The 20,235-nt window shown below is 35.1% G+C and overlaps 1 protein-coding gene across 1 annotated transcript in view; it reads left to right on the forward strand.

Annotated features, from left to right (window-relative positions):
- The window catches only part of LOC134531371 (E3 ubiquitin-protein ligase RNF14-like), a 250,433-nt gene extending 238,798 nt beyond the window's left edge, over positions 1–11,635 (forward strand). Inside the window, exon 10 of the mRNA XM_063367072.1 lies at positions 11,318–11,635. Within this exon, the coding sequence (XP_063223142.1) occupies positions 11,318–11,554 (237 nt within the window). The 3' untranslated portion in view covers positions 11,555–11,635. The remainder of the gene's footprint in view (positions 1–11,317) is intronic.
- Positions 11,636–20,235: the final 8,600 nt, after the last annotated feature.

A 20,235-nucleotide genomic window follows, 5' to 3' on the forward strand; every position in this document is an offset into this window, starting at 1 on the left:
GAGTCACATGCAGCTTTCTAAAACAGCGCTGCTGCCACCATTGTTTTGGGTGCGTGTAGTTTATTTTCATCCATTTGACCATACAGACATTTGTACAAATGGTATAGGACACTTCAACAAATATAAGTTAATACACAAACAGAATAACTTAAATATACCAAAAATACAGACATGGGAAACAAAAATAATAAAAACAAATCTGGTACAGGTATATATACAGCCTCTAAAGATAAAAGTTAAAAATTTGACAGTTGCCATGTGGCAAAGTTTTACTGCAGTGCAAAGTAACCTAGAATGAGCTAAATTTTATCAACCTAAAGGTAGGCCTAACTTTTCTGTGACAAATTTTCTTGAAATACAAGTTTTTGGTAAAAATATTTTTTTGTGAACATTTTTTTTAACATTGCTATTATCCTAATTAGTGATAGTGTAAGCTGTAAATGTACATGAACTTTTTTATTAGTGTATGGGAATGTACAGGGATTGTACAGGAATTCCGTGACCCAACATGGGTAGACACCCTGGTACAGTAAACTCCAGATTATTTTGGGTAATGACTGGCAATGGATCTACGGATAACCGAAAAACACGGTTAAAGCAACATTAAAAAAAAAAATTTATTCTGGCTATCTAGACACACACTGTAATGCCCGTCTCTCAAAATTATGCCATAATTCATTCTAGTTGAACAGAGAGCTAAGTCATGCCAAAAATACAATATACATAGCTGCCAACCCTCAAAATTATGGTGTGAGGCTCACTATTTGTAGGTATATGTCACGCCCTCACAATTGAACATCCCTTCCTCACGATTTTTCGTATTTTTTTATATACCTTGTACGTTTTCCTGTCAGTAGGTTGTAACTGTATCGATACAATAGTATCGCACTAGATTAGTCGGAGATATATCGCTTGCAACCTCGATTCGAGATCGAATAACTTCGACCTGTTGCTTTTTTCGACCTGTTACTTTTTTTGACCTCTTGCTTTTGATCGTTAATGGTGGCAGCAGCTGTTTCTAGTTGTGTTGTGGTTATGTAGTGGATTAGCATATATATTCTTTGTTTATGTGTTTATGATGTAGCAGTTCATCGTGAAGAAACACTACAAAACAACTTTCAACAAGTTATGTGCAGAAGAGTTTCCGCACATCATATCGTCTCGTAAAGGTGAAAACTATGCGTAGTGTGTAGCGTGCCGTTGTATTTTTTCACTCGCGCATGCTGGCAGAAACGACGTGTTTAAACACTGTTAAACAAAAAAAAAATGTTGATAGTGTAATGTGCATTGATTCGGAGAAAGAAGCTGAATTATGTTTCTGATATGTCTGAGAACCGTAAAATTCATTCTGAATGTTTATTTACATCTTTTATTGTGGAACACAAGTTGCACATAACTTGTGCTGATCACGCGGGCTAGTTGTTCAGGAAAATGTTCCCGGACAGCAAAATTGAAAAAAATACAGCTGGGCAAGAACAAAAACATCAGCTGTAATTGCAGAAATGGAAGAGCAAACTCATGCAACTAATGTTGAGATCTTGAAAAGTGAAGTTTTTTCAGTGGCAACGGATGGAAGCAATCAGGGTGATGCAAAGCTGTATCGTATCGTGGTTACTTTCTACAACAAAGAGACATCTGCAATGGTGAGTAATCTGTTTGTTCCAGTTTTAGAGGGTGATTCGACTTGTTTAAATATTGGCAACCTTCTCCTTAGAGATTTGAAAGAAAATGGTATTCCTCTTTCTAACTGTCTAACTCTTAAGTGCAGTTAACGCACCAGTGATGATTGGTTAAAAAAGTGGCATGGCTAGTGTCCTGAAGCAAGAAATGCCAAATTTAATTGTTATTGGAGGCCCTTGCCACCTAATAGATTTAGCTGCTGAAAAAGCTGCAGCTTTTATCCCTGTTAAAATTTATGAGATGTTAGTAGATATTTTTTATTATTTACAAAAGAGTGAAAAATGCAAATAACAACTAAAACAGTTTCAGAAATTACATGAGACAGATGTAGCTAAGATATTGAAACATGTGTGCACACGTTGGTTGTCGTTGGGAAGGTGTTTGGGACAGTTAATGGAACAGTGGCAGCCCATTACAAGTTTCTTCTTGGAAGAAACAGTCTAATCATAGAAATGAGGCTACTGCAAGTTTGCAGAGCTATAGAATTCCTAAACTTGAACATTTTCAAGAAGGTAGGACTAAGTCTGATTCACAGTCCACAAAATCTGACATGGGTCATCATGTTCTGCCAGAAACTGACAAACCATCATCAAGGAAGAAAAGAAAGGAGGACTCTTCTGCAACTGTCTTGAAGAAACCAAGGTCTGATTGCACTAAGATGGGTAACTCAAAGAAGCAGAATCTTACGCCTACTAACTACAAAAAAATTAGAATTGGAACATTTCTCCACGGAAGAAAGATTTTGCAATTTCATGTCATCAGACCTCTCCAAAACATTTTGTTTATTTGTCCTGAATGTTATACCAGTTTTTGAAAAGTCACTTTATTGCAATCAGCTGAACCCCTTTTTAATGTTCTGAAGTCTGTTTTGACAGATTTGTTTTGAAATTTGATTGCCAGATTTGATATTGGAACTGTAGTCACATCTTCTATTCTTGATGTTGATTATAATAATAAATCTAATTAGAAAGATGATTCTGATTTGGTGATAGGTAGTGCAGGACACAGATTGTTAGAGAAACTGGATCAGAAACAAAAAGAAATATTTTTTTCTTCAGTTAGAAAATACTATATGACTGCTTGAAATTACATGTTGCACCAGTTTCCACTGAAAAGTGACATATTGACACACACAGAAGTGGCAGACATGAACTCTATTCGTACTGCTTCTTTCTGCAGTCTAAGGTTGTTTTTTTGCTAAGTTTCCCATCATTTTGGCGAAGAATGAAGACCAAGATATGGATTCAGAAGTAGACTTATTGGAAACAGTGTTTTACTCTTTTCGGGTGCAAGAGATTCCAGAAGAGGTGGCAAAACAGAGCAGAATGGAAACAAAGTGGTCATTTGTTGGACAAATAAGAAATCCAGACAATACTTTAAAATATGGCAGACTTTCCAGGGCAATGCTTGCCGTTCACTGTATCCCACACAGCAATGCAGAGTGTGAAAGGATTTTTTCACATATTAAGAAAACAAGAACCCAATTCAGAGCATCAATGTGTGATGCAACTCTAGAAAAACTGTCAAACTGAAATCATCACAGGGAGGACTTTTTTATGAACAGAATTTTGATGAAAATTTGTTAAAGAAGGCTATATCTTCAACATGCATGTCATTGATGAAGTGAAAATTATCTGCTTTTAATTTGTGGGCCCATACATGTGCTGAAATACTAACCCAACCTCAATTTCCAATTTCATAAACAAAATTATTTTAATGTTACATTATTTTTTTACATAAGATTTCCTCTAACAAACTACAAATGTAACCGAGTTAAATAACAGTATTCAGTGTGCAGACCTACATGTGAACTGTGAGGGTGGAGGGGGGTAATCCGCCAGCGTGGTTGGCACGTCTCACGTCAGCGGCCGTGCCAGCCAGCGCCGCGCCCCTGCTCACGTTTGCATCAGTATATTGACTTTTGTACTTATGCCCTTATATAATAAATAAGCTTATATCTTTGAAGTTTATAATTTTATTAAAAACTATTGATAATTTTGTTTTTTATGTATTATAATATATGTTTGTATACCCAAGAACATTTTTGCAGATTTTTTTTTGTAATTATGCATTTTTGAATTGTTATATTATTTGTAGTCTCCTAATTTTTTACTGCTAAAATTATTGGTAAATAGTACAGATGCACTTAATGTGCCTTTTTTGTGCACACTCCTAAATAAAAATGATATTATATATATAGACTTCTTAACAATTTCAATATGTATGTTCATCACTTACAACCTACCAGAGAGAAAAAACTTGTTAAAAAATTACTTTTTTCGTCATCCAAAGATTAATCATCTTTATGATCTAATGTTTTTTCCCTAAATTATTTAATACTAGATATATTAATATAAAATTTGATATCAATCTGCGGATACTATTTTCCGTTCACTCTTACCTGAGTTTTGGAATAAACAAAGCCTCTTGTAAACAAACATTCTCATTGGCTGCCGGCCGCCGCGCACATTATTCGTGCGCAAGAAATAGTCCATTGGTTACGTACCATTTGTAAGTATTTTTACACTGCCTTTTTTTATAACAATTGTTGATTATAGCATTATAGCTAGAGGCACGATTATATGGTAATGCGCGATAAAACGAAATAACACCGAAAACCGCTTGAAAACACGAAATAAAACGAAATTGTGTGAAATCCGCGATATGTCACGAAATTTTGTCTATCTTGATTATTTACGTTTTTTTTTTCCATTCTGTAAGGACAATTCACTATCTTCAGCACAATCAAATATTTCTGACAGTAACTAGCAGCCATATATGTTATATGCGACGGTGATTCATTATAGATTTTAAAATGAAGTCTCGGAATTAACGTAATATTTTCTTTAAACGGTAATCTTGTGTACCATAATAATTTAAGATGTTGATAACTATGATACAATGGCCGCCGTTCACTTTCTGTAAATACAAAAATAACAAACGTCCAAAATGTTTTTCTAATATTACGTTTTTAATCATTAAAATATTACACACTAAAGCGCATTGCTTTTACTGTTTATTTAAAATAAAGTACGTAGGGTATGAAAATAAAATTAACCCTGCTTAACGTAACGATTGTAAATAATAAATAATACATGTTTATGTCGGTATTAATTTTCACGTACGTATGTTGGTATTCGGTATGTGTTTGTATTCGCATCTATTCTCCATTGTTTTGATCTTTCCAGCACGGCAAGTTTTAGCGTATTTAGAGGTTAAATTCTTCCTATGTGATTAAAAATTTTTGATAATGCCTAAAACGAAGGTTTCTGCTAGTGACCGATCGAAAGAATTTTCCAGCGAAGGATTTTATTTCAGTGATAAAATTTTAATGTGCAAATTCTGTAAAAGCAGGCTAGACTATGAGAGACGCGATACGCTTGTGAAACATGTCGCAAGTGAGAAACATAAGCGTTTGAGGCAAAACTCATCTGTTAAACGACATCCTTGTCTAAGAGTCTTTAATGCCATTAATTTGCTGTTCAACCCAAGAAATGTGAGTAGGGTTAGCATAGAAGATGCAAACCTACAGAAGTCTCTGCATAACTTGCCTTCTGTTTCCCATCTTCCCATTGATACATTCATACATGGCTATGTTGCTTTCAAAAAAATAATTGAGGATGAACTTTCATTGCCAGAAACAAGCCAAATTGATGTTGCAAAGGTACTTTGCTCCCTTAAAGGGGACTACAGTGAATTTGCTCAAGCCAGTTTAAGGGCAATCTGGTTCCCAGCATCAAATGTTGATCAGAACGTTCATTTTCCAGGTACTCACTGGTAGTTAGTGACAGAAGACAACGTCTACTCCAGAAAATGCGGAAAATTTAACTATGATAGCATTTCAATAAAACCGTCTTAATAGTAACTTTGGAAGTGCTTAATTGTGTAATTTTGTAGTGTATTTGATTGTAATTAAGTCATGAAATTTTTAGTAGTTATTTAAAAGTTTGAATTTGTGAATTTGCAAATGAACTTAATTATCTATGAATTTGCAAATGAACTTAATTGTAATTAGATCATGATGTTTTAGTGTTTTTTAATATTTGTTTTAATAAATTTGCATGCCGTACAGAAAAGTAAGAAAATTTTGCCGTGGGTATATTGAGCAAAAAAATAAAACCATATAACACCGAAATCTTTATTTCTTTACACCGAAATTTGTCTTAAAATAACACCACAAAATCTTGACTCTAATTATAGCGTTTCACCATTAATTTCCAATACAGTTTAATGTGTCAGCAAGTATTAACTTACAATTATGTTAGCAGATGCCGTTTGTACGGTGGCATAGATAAAAGGTACTGTACATTGTACAGTTGATGCCCGGCGCAACAGTTGCATTTCGGATTCGCGCGCGCATGGTTTGTTATGGCTAACGTCGGACCGAGTTTTGTAAAAAAAAAAAATGGGAAAGCCTTTGAAAAGTGCACAGAAAACTAGTGTTGAATGTTTTTAAAACATTTTCAGACAAATATCCGGATTGTCGTGTGCACAATATCGCGAGTTTAACTGCGGAATTTACGGGTGTTTCGAAGAGCAGTGTGCTTCGTGCAAGGAAAGAATTACAGGACACTGGGACATTAACATCTTCCGGGAAGAAAAAGAAACGTGAGTATCCTGTTATCAAAACTTGTGATGATATTGTGAAGACGGTTATTAGGCGTAAAGTGCATAGTTTTTTCTTCGCAAATGAACCACCTACGCTGAACAAAGTGCTACGGTGCTTCCTGTTATATTACTTCTCCGTTATTTTATTAGCATCGACTGTACTGAAGTGTGTGTGTAGCAACAAGTGCTTGGCACGCTAGATGAATTCAGCCTATCACTTGCTGACGCGGCACAGTGATACGGCGGTGTTTGTTTATTTCAGAACTCGGCTAAGAGTGAACGGAGAATAACTGTATTTATCTACATAATACTATATGTTCTGTACTTACCTTAGTTACATGTAGTATATTCCATGGTGTTGTAATGCATTATATTTCCTTTTGTATTATCTTTTACTTTATGTTTCAATTATTCACATTAGGTATAACTTCAGATTCTGTGTCTTTTGTATGTGTCAATGTTTTAATTTATTTTGTTTTGTATATGTTAATTGTCAATTTTTGTGTTTGTTTGTTTTTATGTATGGTTGCTACCACCCTGGCTGATCGCTGTTGGTAGTCATCTCACAATATTAATAAATATATTAATATAATTTTTAACATATTTTTTATCATATACCTATTTATCACAAATAATTTTTATTTGCTCAATATTAAAAGAAAATAATTTTAAATAAATATTTTGTTTATATTAAATTAGTGTTTTTTATATTCATCATGTTTCAACAGGTGCTGTAGGCACCTTACAACCTTCTAGTCTAACAGGTTTAACAACAATAAAACACAGTGAACTAACAAGTAAGCTAAATAGTTTTTCATATACATCATATCTACATCCCACTGCGGCTTCAGCACTATGGTAATAATCTGCCGTCACATACCATAAGTTTGGGTATAGCATACAATAATTTGTAACACTGAATTCCATATGGTATACCATATTATCTGAAGCAATGTTCAATATTTATAATATGGTTCAGCATGCCATTTTACTTCCTGCAGGTGACGTTATGAAAGAAGGGAAGGGGAGACTGCCCTTTGTTGGTGTCGCCTGTAATTTCAAAGTTTTACCAACCATTCACTTGTCACATGGGGTTTAATGTGAAAGATATGTGCATGTTGGTTGCCAGCGATATACTATGGCATTTTACCAGGAGTCCATTGTATTTTCCGTGGTATTGGTGACAGGCGACCTGCCGCTCTATTCCTTTTGGAGTGATATCTGATGTGCCAGCTCGCAATTATTTAACTTAATTAAATTAACACAATTATTTTATATGCGCTCAACACATTCTTCTTTCCTAGTTTTAAGTACATGTGCTGACTGGCAGCCTTAGTGCACATGCCACTGGCACAAATCCAGATACAAACAATCACCAATGCAGGCCGAGAGGTCCTAGCCCCCGACCCCAGCATGTTCGAAACTTCTTGTCCTTGACCAACTCGTATTGCTGGACCATCCTTGTCCTGTATTGAACCTGCCTGCTTAAGGGCTCCGCCTACCCGGGCACACACACAGTGTGCAGAGCTTCAGGAAAAACAACGCGATTTCAAAGCTACTCAAGATATACAAATGGTGTCTGCTTACAAAAAGCATTTAAGAGTTCGCTGAGGGCCGAAAAGTACTTCTGATTTTGGATTAAGTTTTTAAACTGTAGTTTTAGAAGAGTTAAAATGGCTAAAACACATGTTTTTAGAGTAATTTTTAGGTGCAAAACAACCAATACAGATTCTTGAAAGCACTTAAAAGACTTGTATTACCCCTTTATCTTCATTTCTCGGCCATATAATTTTACTCTCACCGCTCAAATTCACAGTTACCCTGTGATGACAAGAAGACTGGGTGCCAGTTCAGAGCCTTGCGCTTAGAGGCTATACAGCGCTAGAAATACCAGCGAGCGTCGCGCTTATCATCCAGCCTCAGTAACACAGATAAACCCCTGACGAGGCGGGCCCCTTAATGCTTGCACTATGTCACTCCACGTGAATGTGCAGGTTTTTACCTGGGCCCAACTTAACTAGTTATAGTCTATATCTAAGATAGGGGAGTTAGTCATAGCATCAATTGCTGCCATGGCTGGCCTATCTCCGAATAAAGCATGCTACCCTACCTGTGTGGCTGAAACCCAGCATGAATAGGCGTAAAGACTTCGGCTTGGGACACACCTAGAGTCTTCCCTAACCCAAACCCCTCCCAAGAAATACAATTAGTGTTAGTTAGGTTAGGAAGAAAAAAAAATTGTACTGACATATTTACGGTTCTCATTGCTGGTAAATTTGCTAAAAACCAGCAGAGCCAAGAACCGAGAACCAGGACCGACCTGTCTCTATCACCTTGTAGGGTGATGTTACGTATACCGTGTCGCTGTTTAAACTGTGTTAGCCAGCCTGAAGATGCATTAAAGTCTAATGTGAGTCCTGTTGCTGCAAAATAAAAACTGCTGTTTTTGTTTGGCACATACCAGGCTAGACACCTTGTTACATTCTAGGCTGGCCCAGCTGAGCAACCTAGAATTTTAACTATTACCCGATTCTCTTGAAAAGTTTATGATATTAATATATGTATGATGACTTTCAAAGTTTGGGTTTTAGTTTAGTCTTTTTGCCAATATTGAGTATGAACTATTCATTTAAGATTCAAGTTTGTTTTTAGTTGTTTTTAAAGTAAAAGTTTATAAATAGCATTTTGTTTTATTATTCATAACAAAGATTTACATTGTACATCCAAACTTACATATCAGTACAGTTCCAGTTACAGATGACTTAATTTCACATTCACTCAATAAAAAAATTGATATCCTTCACTTAAATTGTTTAGTGGATTACATTACTTCGAGAATATGTCCGGAGGGATGATCACGGTCACACTGGGCCGACGCTGATACCTGGGATCAGATTTATAGCTGATGATAGACTGAAAAAGATATAAAAAAGAGAATATTAAAACTCGAACTGGCCCCACCCAGCAGGCATTAAATTGTCTCTTCACACAATTTCATGGCATTTATGTGAGTTGCCGACAACGCGACCGCATGCGACGACAATTGAGCAACAACTAGTTGTATAACGAAGTTACCTACTCTTACAAAGGTGAAAAAAAAGGTAGGCAACACCGTGGGTCAACCAGCCAATCACAATACAGAACTAGATACATAACCATATAGGGAAAAATATTGGAAAAAAATTGTTCTCTGTAAGTCTGGAACATCAAATCACACCACTGCATGGTTCTTCCTCACTGGCTGGCAAGACAGCGCCCAGTGAACCTACTGGTCTATTACTGCGCAGCCATGCATCTACGTGCTGTGTTCTCCCAACAGACACTAACTTACTGCTGACAGTGTTTCACATCCCTGGTCTTTCTTTTTCTTTTTGCTTCTGGAATGTTACATCCTCACCAACCACAAGATGCTTTAAAATTGTAAGAAACCTTATTAATACACATGTTAATTTTAACTGACCAAGCAAAATAGAGAAAAATAATAATAAAAAAATTAAACTTTTTGTAAAACTCTAATCAAAATAATAATTATGAAACCTTAAGAAAACATCAGCAACATAACACATTTTTAGTTAGTGTTATTACTAGTAGGAGTAGGCGTTATGCTATGCTACAACCTGTGTTCACTTCACTCATTGCTGACTAAACCATTCCAACATCGCCTTATTTAGTTCTTTGTAGGTTGACAGTTTCATTGTTAATCCTTACAAAAACCACTTGTTGAATCAGCACTGCTTGAATAATTAATATTATTTTGTTTTGTTGCTTTATGTCATGGATTGTTGCTTCACCCACTCCACAATATTAAAAACTTGTTTTGTTGAACAGCCTTCCTGGTGCGTGCTTATTATTTCCAGTTTTTGCTGGATTGTTGTAACTTGTTTACTTTTCCCCGTCATGTTCATACAAGCGCCACGCTGAAAAATCACTTCCCAACAATGGTCCATGGTGAATGAGAAGCTGGTGATGCGGCATGTGCTGCAAGCCTGCAATGTTGCACAATGGTGTGTACCCGGTCCCAGGGTTGTCATCAGTGCTCAGAAATACTGACAATAGTAATTTTGTGTGTCACCTTTATCTATTTTAAAAATTACCAATAATTTGCTACGTTAGCATTCTTTTTTTAGGTTTTGGGACCTAAGACTGCTTTTATTTTAGTGAATAAAGATTTTAAAAGAATTAATTTTTAATAGGGTCCAAGATTAATTCTCAAATCCGGAAAACTCGTTCATGTTTAATCGATAATTTGAAGTAACTTTACTGAGTAGTTTTTGAATTGAAAAATGAAGATACAAGGTAATGCTTAGTAAGACTAATATGTTTTTTTAATTAATTAATTAATTTGTGAGAAACCTTATTCTTTATTAATTAAAGTGTGTGTGTTTTATTGATGCCAGGGTACATTTCTAATCCATACCAGCCCCATGCATATGTTTACTGTTTGTTGAAATAGTATTATTTAATGTGGCATAAGGTATACTTTATCTCAAAATAAAAGTTTTTAATTTCATAAACATTAATATGGATTTGTTAGACTATGGATATTTTTTTTGAGAAAGTTTTGAACTATTTAAAAATTGTTTTAAAAGATAAATGTTCATTAATTGTTTTCCAGCATAAGCTAAACAAAATGTTTTATAAAAGTGGAACAAAGTAACCCATGTGTATGGTACTTAAACATATTTGTAACCCTCATGTTTTTTTTCTCTATGAAACTCTGTTCGTGGCCTATCAATTGCAAAACATTTTTCCTTTTTGTAATTTATATTTTTTCAGAAAGACTGCTTACATCTATGTGATTAAATATATTAATTTTCATTTTTAAAATTATTTTTTTTAAATATTTTAAAAGCTTTTTATTGTTGTTTTGTAATACAGAAAAAAGTTTCACTTGAATGAGAAAACTGCATTTCTAGTCTTAAACTGTGGTTTAACTGCTATTAAGAACTGGCCCATAGCATGTGGCGTCATACTCTGCCACTGTGTCTCAGGTCCTCCATGTTTGGCAGTGTGTTTGACTCTGTTCCAGAAATCATATGGCTGCAACAAGATGCTGTGCTGGAAGTGTGACACTGTGTTCTGCTGGCTATGCAACATGAGACTGGACAAGCTCAAGCCATACAATCACTTCAACGACTCTGCTTCGCCATGCTACAACGGCCTGTTTCAGGGCGTCGTCATGGACGAGGACTTTGATGAAGAGTTTGTTGACTTTGAGGAAGATTTTGGAGGTGAAGATGATGAATTTATCTATGAACTTCATTAAATTTTTTTGCAGTGTTTTGGTGCCTATTGTCACTTGGTTGTATGAATGTGTATCAGTCTTATAAACAAAATACCCTTAAAATAACGCTGTTCGATTTGCACTGTTTTTGAAGTAGTGACGCCAATGAATTAAGACTTTATTGAAATAGTGCTGTCATAGTCACAGTAGCGCTCATTTTCATACACATGAATTTTTGATTTCTATGCGTACCCAATGGTAACTTTTCTGTGACATTACTTGCACTGCAACAAATTAATAATACAACCAAAAAATAAAATATAGCTAACCTGATTCTTAATTACTAGTTGCTATTGCCTTTCTTCATTGTTTACATACTTCGGATCAATTAAAATGGTACAATGTTTTTCATTACACAGAAATATTTTGAACGTGTTTGTGTACTCAGCTAATGTTTATACTACGCTGTCCTACAAGTCAGCACTCACCAGCAGCTCTGGTAAGAAAGGCCAGAAGCTTTTAGGGCAAGTTTACCTCATGCTTACCAGGCTGTGCTAATGGCAAGTCATGTGGTGAGCGATGCAAGTGTTGTTGTCGGCAGACATGCATTAAGTAAACAGTAGAGTGGTTAATTACATTACTGGTTAAATAATCTTTCTTGTTAATAGTAGGGGTGTGCGAATAGTGGATTTTGATGGTCGAATATTTTCGAATCGAATTGTAAAATTTTCGAATAGAATGCGAATAGTTTCGAAGTCGAATAGTTGTATGTAATATATATATATATTTTTTATATGTTACCACACTGAACAATGGCGGGTTTTCATATATTTAGTTTGTACAAGATATTTTCTGTGAATGAAACCACAAAAAAAAAAAAGTTCACTGAGTACTTTTAAGAGTTATTGAGAACATGAATTTTTATTTCATATTTAATAATTGTTATCTATTGTATTTCTTTTCGGTTACCACTTGTTTACCGTCTGGCTTTTGAAACCAAGTTGGTTTAATGTACGATGATTTTGGTTTAGTTTTTTTCTTGAAATGAACCTTTTAAAAATACATTGCGGTTATGTTAGTAAGAATGTATAAATACTTTGGAAATTACATTAGAAGTTGATGAAAACCGAAGCTCTTGGAACCACCACGAGAAATAAAAAACAACCATGTAAATACTGTTTTGGCCCGAATATAAGGCGACCTTTTTTACATAAACGAGAGATGAGAAAATTGGAAGTCGACTTATTTTCGCACCCAAGACGTCAGCACCGCAAACATTAGTTCCAAGCTGAAAGCTACAGTAGAAATATTGTTAAAATGTTCACGATTTTTTATATTAACTAAAACTTCGTTACCTCACACGGGGAAAGCGATGAATCCACCCAATATTGCAGTCATTCACAATTGTTTAAAGTTGAAAATTAAAATATTTGTTCTTCAGTAAAAATGTGAATCTTGAATCATCTTAAAATAGCAATATTTTATTACACAATTCATATTTGTATTTTGTGTACAATCCCGTGTTAACATTTACGGTAATTTAATTTCAGATTTTTAACAGAAATATTTCTAATAAAATATCACAGCTATTTTCAGAACGATTGTTTACATTTACAAACAGCAAATGATATGAACATTTCGGATGTTATGTTTGGAAGTTCACGGCTGCCAACTGTCTTTCCACAATATTTCTTTGTTGTAAAACGAATATTGCCGAACACGTACGAAGACGCCATATTTACAGGAATTTCGTACGTTACTTCAAAAGCTATTTTAATAATTTCACAGTAATCCACTCTTTATTTATGTAAAAACCTTTCAAACAACATAATTATCATAGATTATTCTTTAAAATTCATAGGACAGAGACTCTCTGTCAGAGAGTAATATGGACAAATATTCGTGGTCACGTCACAGAAGTTATTCATGGCCGTATGCTTCACCATGTCAGCTAGCCACTTGTTTTGTTCCGGCAAGCTGCATTCTTTGTTTGCTTTGTTACCAACGAGTTTGTTACTTTTAACACACTACTAAATAGTAATACGTAGCTTAAGTGAAACTGAAAGTTAAATGCGGTATACATAAATGCAAAAAGGATTTATCAACACAAAATGTATGTCTAATGAATTTTTACATTTGTTTGGCCTCCTGAAACTGCAGGTTGCCTTATATTCGGGCCAATACGGTATTAGCAATTTTAAATTTTGCTATTCGACTTACGAATGTGAATAGTTCGTCAGTTACTATTCGCAACTATTCGTGTTTACGAATATTCGCACACCCCTAGTTAATAGAAAACTTATAGTTTTTGCTTCTTTAATCTTATTAGACACAGAGCTTCTATATAAATAATATAATTATTTTGTATCTCAGAAATATTGTTAGTATGTACTTAAGGGGCCCGCCTCGTCAGGGGTGTATGTGTGTTAGTGAGGCGGGATGATAAGCGCGACGCTCGCTGGTGCTTCCAGCGCGGTATCGCCTCTAAGCGCAAGTCTCTGAACTGGCGCGCATTCGTCTCGTCGTCACAGGATAACTGTGAAATTTGAGCGGTGACCGTAACATTATATGGCGGAGAAATGAAGATAAAGGTATTATGCAAGCCCCTTAAGTGCTTTCAAGAATCTGCACTGATTGTTTTATGCCTAAAAATTACTCTGAAAACACGCGTTTTAGGCATTTTAACGCTTCTAAAAATACAGTTTAAAAACTTAATCCGAAATTAAAAGTACTTTTCGGTCCTCAGCGAACTCTTAAATGCTATTCGTAAATAGGCCCCACTCGGATATCTTAAGTAGTTTTGAAATCGCGTTGTTTTTCCTGAAGCTCTGCACACCGTATGTGTGCCCAGGTAGGCGGGCCCCTTAAGGAAATGTTTCAGAGATGTGCAAATACTAGGGCTGTGCGGGAAAGGATTCTTTTATTCGGGAAATTCTCGGGCAGGAAAATATTTTTTCCCCGGGGAACGGGATTGGGAAAAAATTGATTGAAATATATGCTTCCTATCAAATATGTATCCCATAAATATGTTTATTTTTTTAATGTTTCAAAATAATTAAATATAAACTAAGCCTACATTTAAAATTAGTGATGGCCCGATATCCAAAATCTCGATACAGATACCGATTCCGATATTTCAAAATTTACCGATCTGATACCCGATACTCCGATAATAGGCCTATCTCATTTCTAACACTGATTCTATAAAATTGTGGTTCTGAAGTATTGTTAGAGAAAATAATGAAAAATGTTAAATATTATTAAAACATACTTATGTGAATGTATATTATTTTTATTAATTATAAAATATTGTAAATTCACATTAAATGAAATCTAATAATGAAATTATCATAATGGCCTAGAAATAAGCTCTCTAAATTCAAGGTCTTAAAAAATTAAGTTGTTTTTCAAGGCCAGATAAAGCAATATTCTGGTGTAGGTACCGTATTTACTCGTGTATAGCGCGCCCTCGTGTATAGCGCGCACCACGATTTTTGCAACAAATTCCAAAAAAAAAAAAAAAATTTTCCCGTAAATAAATTGTACTAACATTTTGTGGTACCTGTTAAGTAATTACGTATGAAACAAATGATAATTTAAATTTATGTGTGGTGATGCGTCAGGAAAATACTTAAACTCTGCTGTGTAGACGGAAGATAATGAAGCGCTGTATCGTCACAACTGGTACGTGGGCGGGAGGAAGGGAGGCAGGCAGGAATGTGACACGGAGGACTAGATGACTCACCGGTAGCAGCTGCGACGAAGCGAAGGAAGTGGGAGGGGGACTGGTGTCAACATTCTCTCTCTCTCTCTCTCTCTCTCTCTCTCTCTCTCTCTCTTTTATTTTACTAGCTGTAGAGGGGGAGGTCTAAAAATAAACAAGAGACCTGCGAGCTTGCGCGCGCACGTGTGTGTGTGTGAAAGAGAGGCCTTGTTGCTTGTGCGTATGTGTGGGGGCTGGCCAGAAACGTCACCCGTCACCGGCAGTTAACGACTTCCACTCCTCCCCACCACATCTACTCACTTTTTTTTTCCGTGTATAGCGCGCATCCTTATTTTTTTCCTTTACTTGAGGGGAAAAAAGGGCGCGCTATACACGAGTATATACGGTATTACCTACAGTATGCAAAAAACATATTCTAACTACAAGGAAACAAATTTCAGATTTTTGTGGAGAAATGTTGAGAAATCTTGTAGCTGTCCGGTATTAGTCTCTAGTGTATTTGCTTTTAATGTATGAATCACGAGTCACTGCATGTACTTAGCCCAGTGTCTCAACTGTAATCTACGAAAAATACCGTCCGAAAAACATTAAACTTTTGTACCCTTTGTAAAATTTCATCACGGTAAACGACACGCTAGAAAGGAAGGTCTTCAAGTAGCAAATTTTGTGACCATTGTTTAAGTGTATCATTCCATTTATTGGTGCGAAAACACGTTAAAAATACATGAAAAGTAATTTCAATACAACTTTGAAACGTACTGCAGAGTTTATAAAACCACACATCTTTATTTATGTTGTTGGCAATGCACTCAATATAGCCAACATAATACCTTTGCTGCAACTTGCCCTACTTAAACACGTTTCATATTTTATCTTTTGTAAAACCTACGTAACGTCTTTGTATAGAACAGCAGTTGGCAACCATGAAACGACACGGAAAGAAAATGCCTGTCATATCAAGCAGCAACTTAATTCTTCTTCATGTTTACTTGCGGCTACACCTCTTATTAAATTAAATATCGTAATTATTTTCGTTTGTTTTCAATTTATGCACACTTAGTGAACTTCGAAAATTCATCTAGCGAAAACATTTTGCGAATATCTGAAACGAATAAATATGCACTAATGACTGTGATTTGTGTACACATGGAAAAATTGTACCGTCGGGATGCATTGCAGTATCAGAAAGAAGAAATAGGCTTGAAATTGTTTCAGTGGAAAATATGCTTGGAATTACGGTTAAGGTTATGTGAGAAGTATTATTGGCGAGAGCAAACATCGGTTATCAAAATATCGCAAGTATTTACCAATGTCCGATATTGAAAAATGTGCCAATATTACCGATCTCTGATATTGAATATTGGGCCATCACTATTTAAAATTAAACTGTAAATATATGTGTATAAAATAAAACACTGTAGTCATATATCGACTCTTCAAAATAGTATTTGGTTCTCATGAAGGAACACTGATTCCTCCACATGTTCTGTGACCAAGGACTCTCTTCTTGTTGACAAAACATTTCCAGCTGAAGAAAAAACTCTTTCACTTGTTGCTTCTGTAGCTGGTATTCCAAGATACTTCACTGCTATCTTGCAAAGGTTTGGCAACACTGTGAGATTTTTTCCCCACCATTTTAAGGGATCTTCAGTCTTTGCAAGTAAGGGCAACTACTGGCAATTATTTATTGCACTGAGATTGAAACATTTATAATTATGTAAACTTAATTAATAAACACTTTAAAATATGAAAACCAAAATATATTCGATTCTCCAACTCAATCATAATAAACTGCACGCCACAGGGAAATCTCAGTTTTATAAACGTTTCAGCAAACGAAACCATTTTTTCTCCAATATATAGCCAAGATGTTTTTTTCTAGTAGGTATGTAATTGTTTTTAGTTAATAGTTTGCTATACGAGGAAATTCGTAATTATAGTTTAAGCTCTCGAAATCTCGAAATTCTTTTAATGTCAATGCGTTAATTATTTAATTTACATATCTTTCTTGGATACATCATATTATAAATACTTACGTAATAGTAGCCTAATTTTATTTTTCACTGCTAGTATTTTTGAGCCGTATTAAATTAATTTATAACTTTTGTGAATATTCGTAATACTGTTCGAATCCATGTACGTACAACGATTCCGGGTTCGGTTAATTGTGGATTCAAACCGTACCCGAATATATCGGGTACTCGCACATCCCTATGCTTTTCGTACATTGGGAATCTGGCTTTAAGAGCAAACAGGAGAGCTTTAGAAAAAACATCAGATCCTGCCTTGCTATTACTGTCAGAATGCTCATTCAGACAAGCTTCCATTGAAAACAGGACTGGGATTACCATGGATGCTGTTGGTATCTTGTCACTGCACAGTTGGGTGGTTGCTTCATGAAGTGGTTGAAGAATTGCCACATAGTCTTCCACAAGTTGCCATTCACTGACAGTTAAACTATCAATGTTAAGTTTAAGTAAGTGTTGGGAAAGTGCCGCTTTGTTTTTCAACAATCTTTCCAACATGAGGAATTCTGAGTTCCATCTTGTTGCACAGTCCTGGATAATTCCAAACATGGAAGTCCTAACTCTTCTTGAATTTTGTGCAACTGTAAATTTGCTGAATAACTATGCTTGTAATGACCAACTATTCCTCTTGCTTTCTTCAACATTAAGTTTATGCTCTCTGTACTTTTCTTGGCATCACTTAAGGCTATTTTGAGTGTATGGGCAAAACACTGCAAATGTGTGAACTTTTCTTTACAAAGCGAACCGAGTTTGATGTTCCTGCCGTTATCAGTTACCATATAGAGAGGTACTTTAGTCTCTTCAAGTTTAAGAAGGTCCCACCTAGTCATAATTTCAGTAAGTTTGTCACCAATTGCAGCAGCTGTGTGACTTCCCGAAAAACTTGCACATCCCAAACAATACTTGGACAATGCAAAGTTCTCAACAAAATGGCATGTAACTGCCATGTAGGCATCATTGCTGTGTGATGTCCACAAATCACACGAGAAGGACATAGAGGCTATGGTAGCATTAGCAACAGCCCGAGAAATGTGGTCGAGCAGTTTGCCTTGCACTAAAGTGTACAAACTAGGTACAACTGACCTGGAAAAAGTTGTACGTGAAGGAACTTTGTACAGGGGCTGTGTAGATTACAACATTTTCTTAAAGTGCACATTATCCACAACATTGTAGGGCACCATGGAACCAGCCATCCACTCTCCAATGTTTTGTGTGATCACTTTAGCTTTGGGATGGTTAAGACTCCACTGATAAGTCTCTTCAATCTTTAACTGCTTAGAAGTAGATTGGCCTTCACTAGTGTAATTTTTTTTATTCACTTTCAGGTTTTTCTTCTGTATTGAATTTTCTTTGCAATGTGGGATGCTGTTTTAGGGCCTTATCAACCCAGATGTGCTACCGTAACTTGTTTTTAATCATTTTTTGACACTGTTTGCATTTTGCGGTTTGGTTAGCATTTTTCTCGTAAAACTTCCACACGCCTTTTAACTCGGAAGTTATTTTTCCCCGAGTTTTCCATACGGACAAAGAAAATGTAAACGAATTACGGAATACCGCGTTAAATTCCTCTAAAGATAGCCGACAAGCACCGTAAACTATTAGACAGTGTAACCAACTACCACGACTCCAAAATGCTGAAGTTTGTTTATCTTTAAACTCAAACTTGCTAAAAAATTAACTGTCCGAAAGAAAATATTTAAACTTCTCTACGTTTCAAAGCTATTATTGTAACTTGTATTTAATTTTACAATATTATTATTATTTTTTTATTTTGGCTTTTAGGTCTCCGAAAATATGACAAAAGAAATACGTGATCCGATCAACAGGAATCATTTACGCTTTGTTTATGGCCTGTTGGCATCTAAAGGAAACTGATTTTGGACATCTCGTGATACTTGATAAAGAAAAATATTTTAGGTGTTTTAAATCGGCAGAATACTAATTATGACAAAATATTAGTAGCGTCTATATTTTAGTTAAGAAAATTAATGGCATGGAAAACTCGGGCATTATTTAATGCAAAACTGGCGTATTGCTGTCATGTTTGACATGTTTCTCTCGTGAGTAGAGTTGGGATAAAACCATTTTCACATATTTTTGTTTGTTTTGCTATAAACATCAAGTAAGGCATTCATTATTTTTAATGCTGTCGTATTTTGGGTATGTTATAAGTAATTACGTACGTATGTCAGACATTATGAAAAAAGTAATCATGAACCTGAAAAAAAAAAGTTTAAAGATTGCTAAAACAGAATAAGAATTTGCTGTTTTTATTCTTTCCAGCACTGTTAATGTTTATTTTGAAAGAAATGTGTATTAGGTTCATTTGCTGATTGAATTGAGGTTATGTTATATCTAGTAGGTAAAGATAAACTTAAAATTCCTGAAAATTTCGGGAAATTTATTTTCCCTCTCGACGGGATAAAAGCCTCTATGTTCCCGAAATTTTCCCGAATTTTGGGATCCCGCACAGGCCTAGCAAATACCTTTTTTTTTTTTTTCCAATTCTAATTGGTTGAATACTAAGATATAAATTATTGCCAAATACGAAGTCGAAGACTGAGATCTAAATCTTTGCTGAAGTCAAAGGCAAAGGCTTGCAGGTGTTTTATGGACACATTCTGCAAACCTCACAGTAAATAAGATAAATATAGAAAACATTTAGCACATTAACTATGTAATTGCCACAGCTTGTAAATCATAAGCAAAAGTTGTTTCAATAAGAAAAAACTTTATATAATAGCAAAATTAACTTATATAGTAACAAGTGATATTAGAAACGTGAAATAGTTACAATTATTGCCAATAATTAAGCATCTTTTTAAAAATTACAAAAATTATGCCGCCGTGAAATTTCTGAAACGCCATGACAGGAATTTTTCTTTCTTTCATTTTAATGAGTAGTACACAGCCCCCAGTAAAAAAAAAATCTTAAAAGTTTAATCAAAACTATTACAGTTACATGCACTTAA

Source organism: Bacillus rossius, chromosome 3 (genome assembly GCF_032445375.1).
Source record: "Bacillus rossius redtenbacheri isolate Brsri chromosome 3, Brsri_v3, whole genome shotgun sequence".
NCBI lineage: Eukaryota > Metazoa > Arthropoda > Insecta > Phasmatodea > Bacillidae > Bacillus > Bacillus rossius.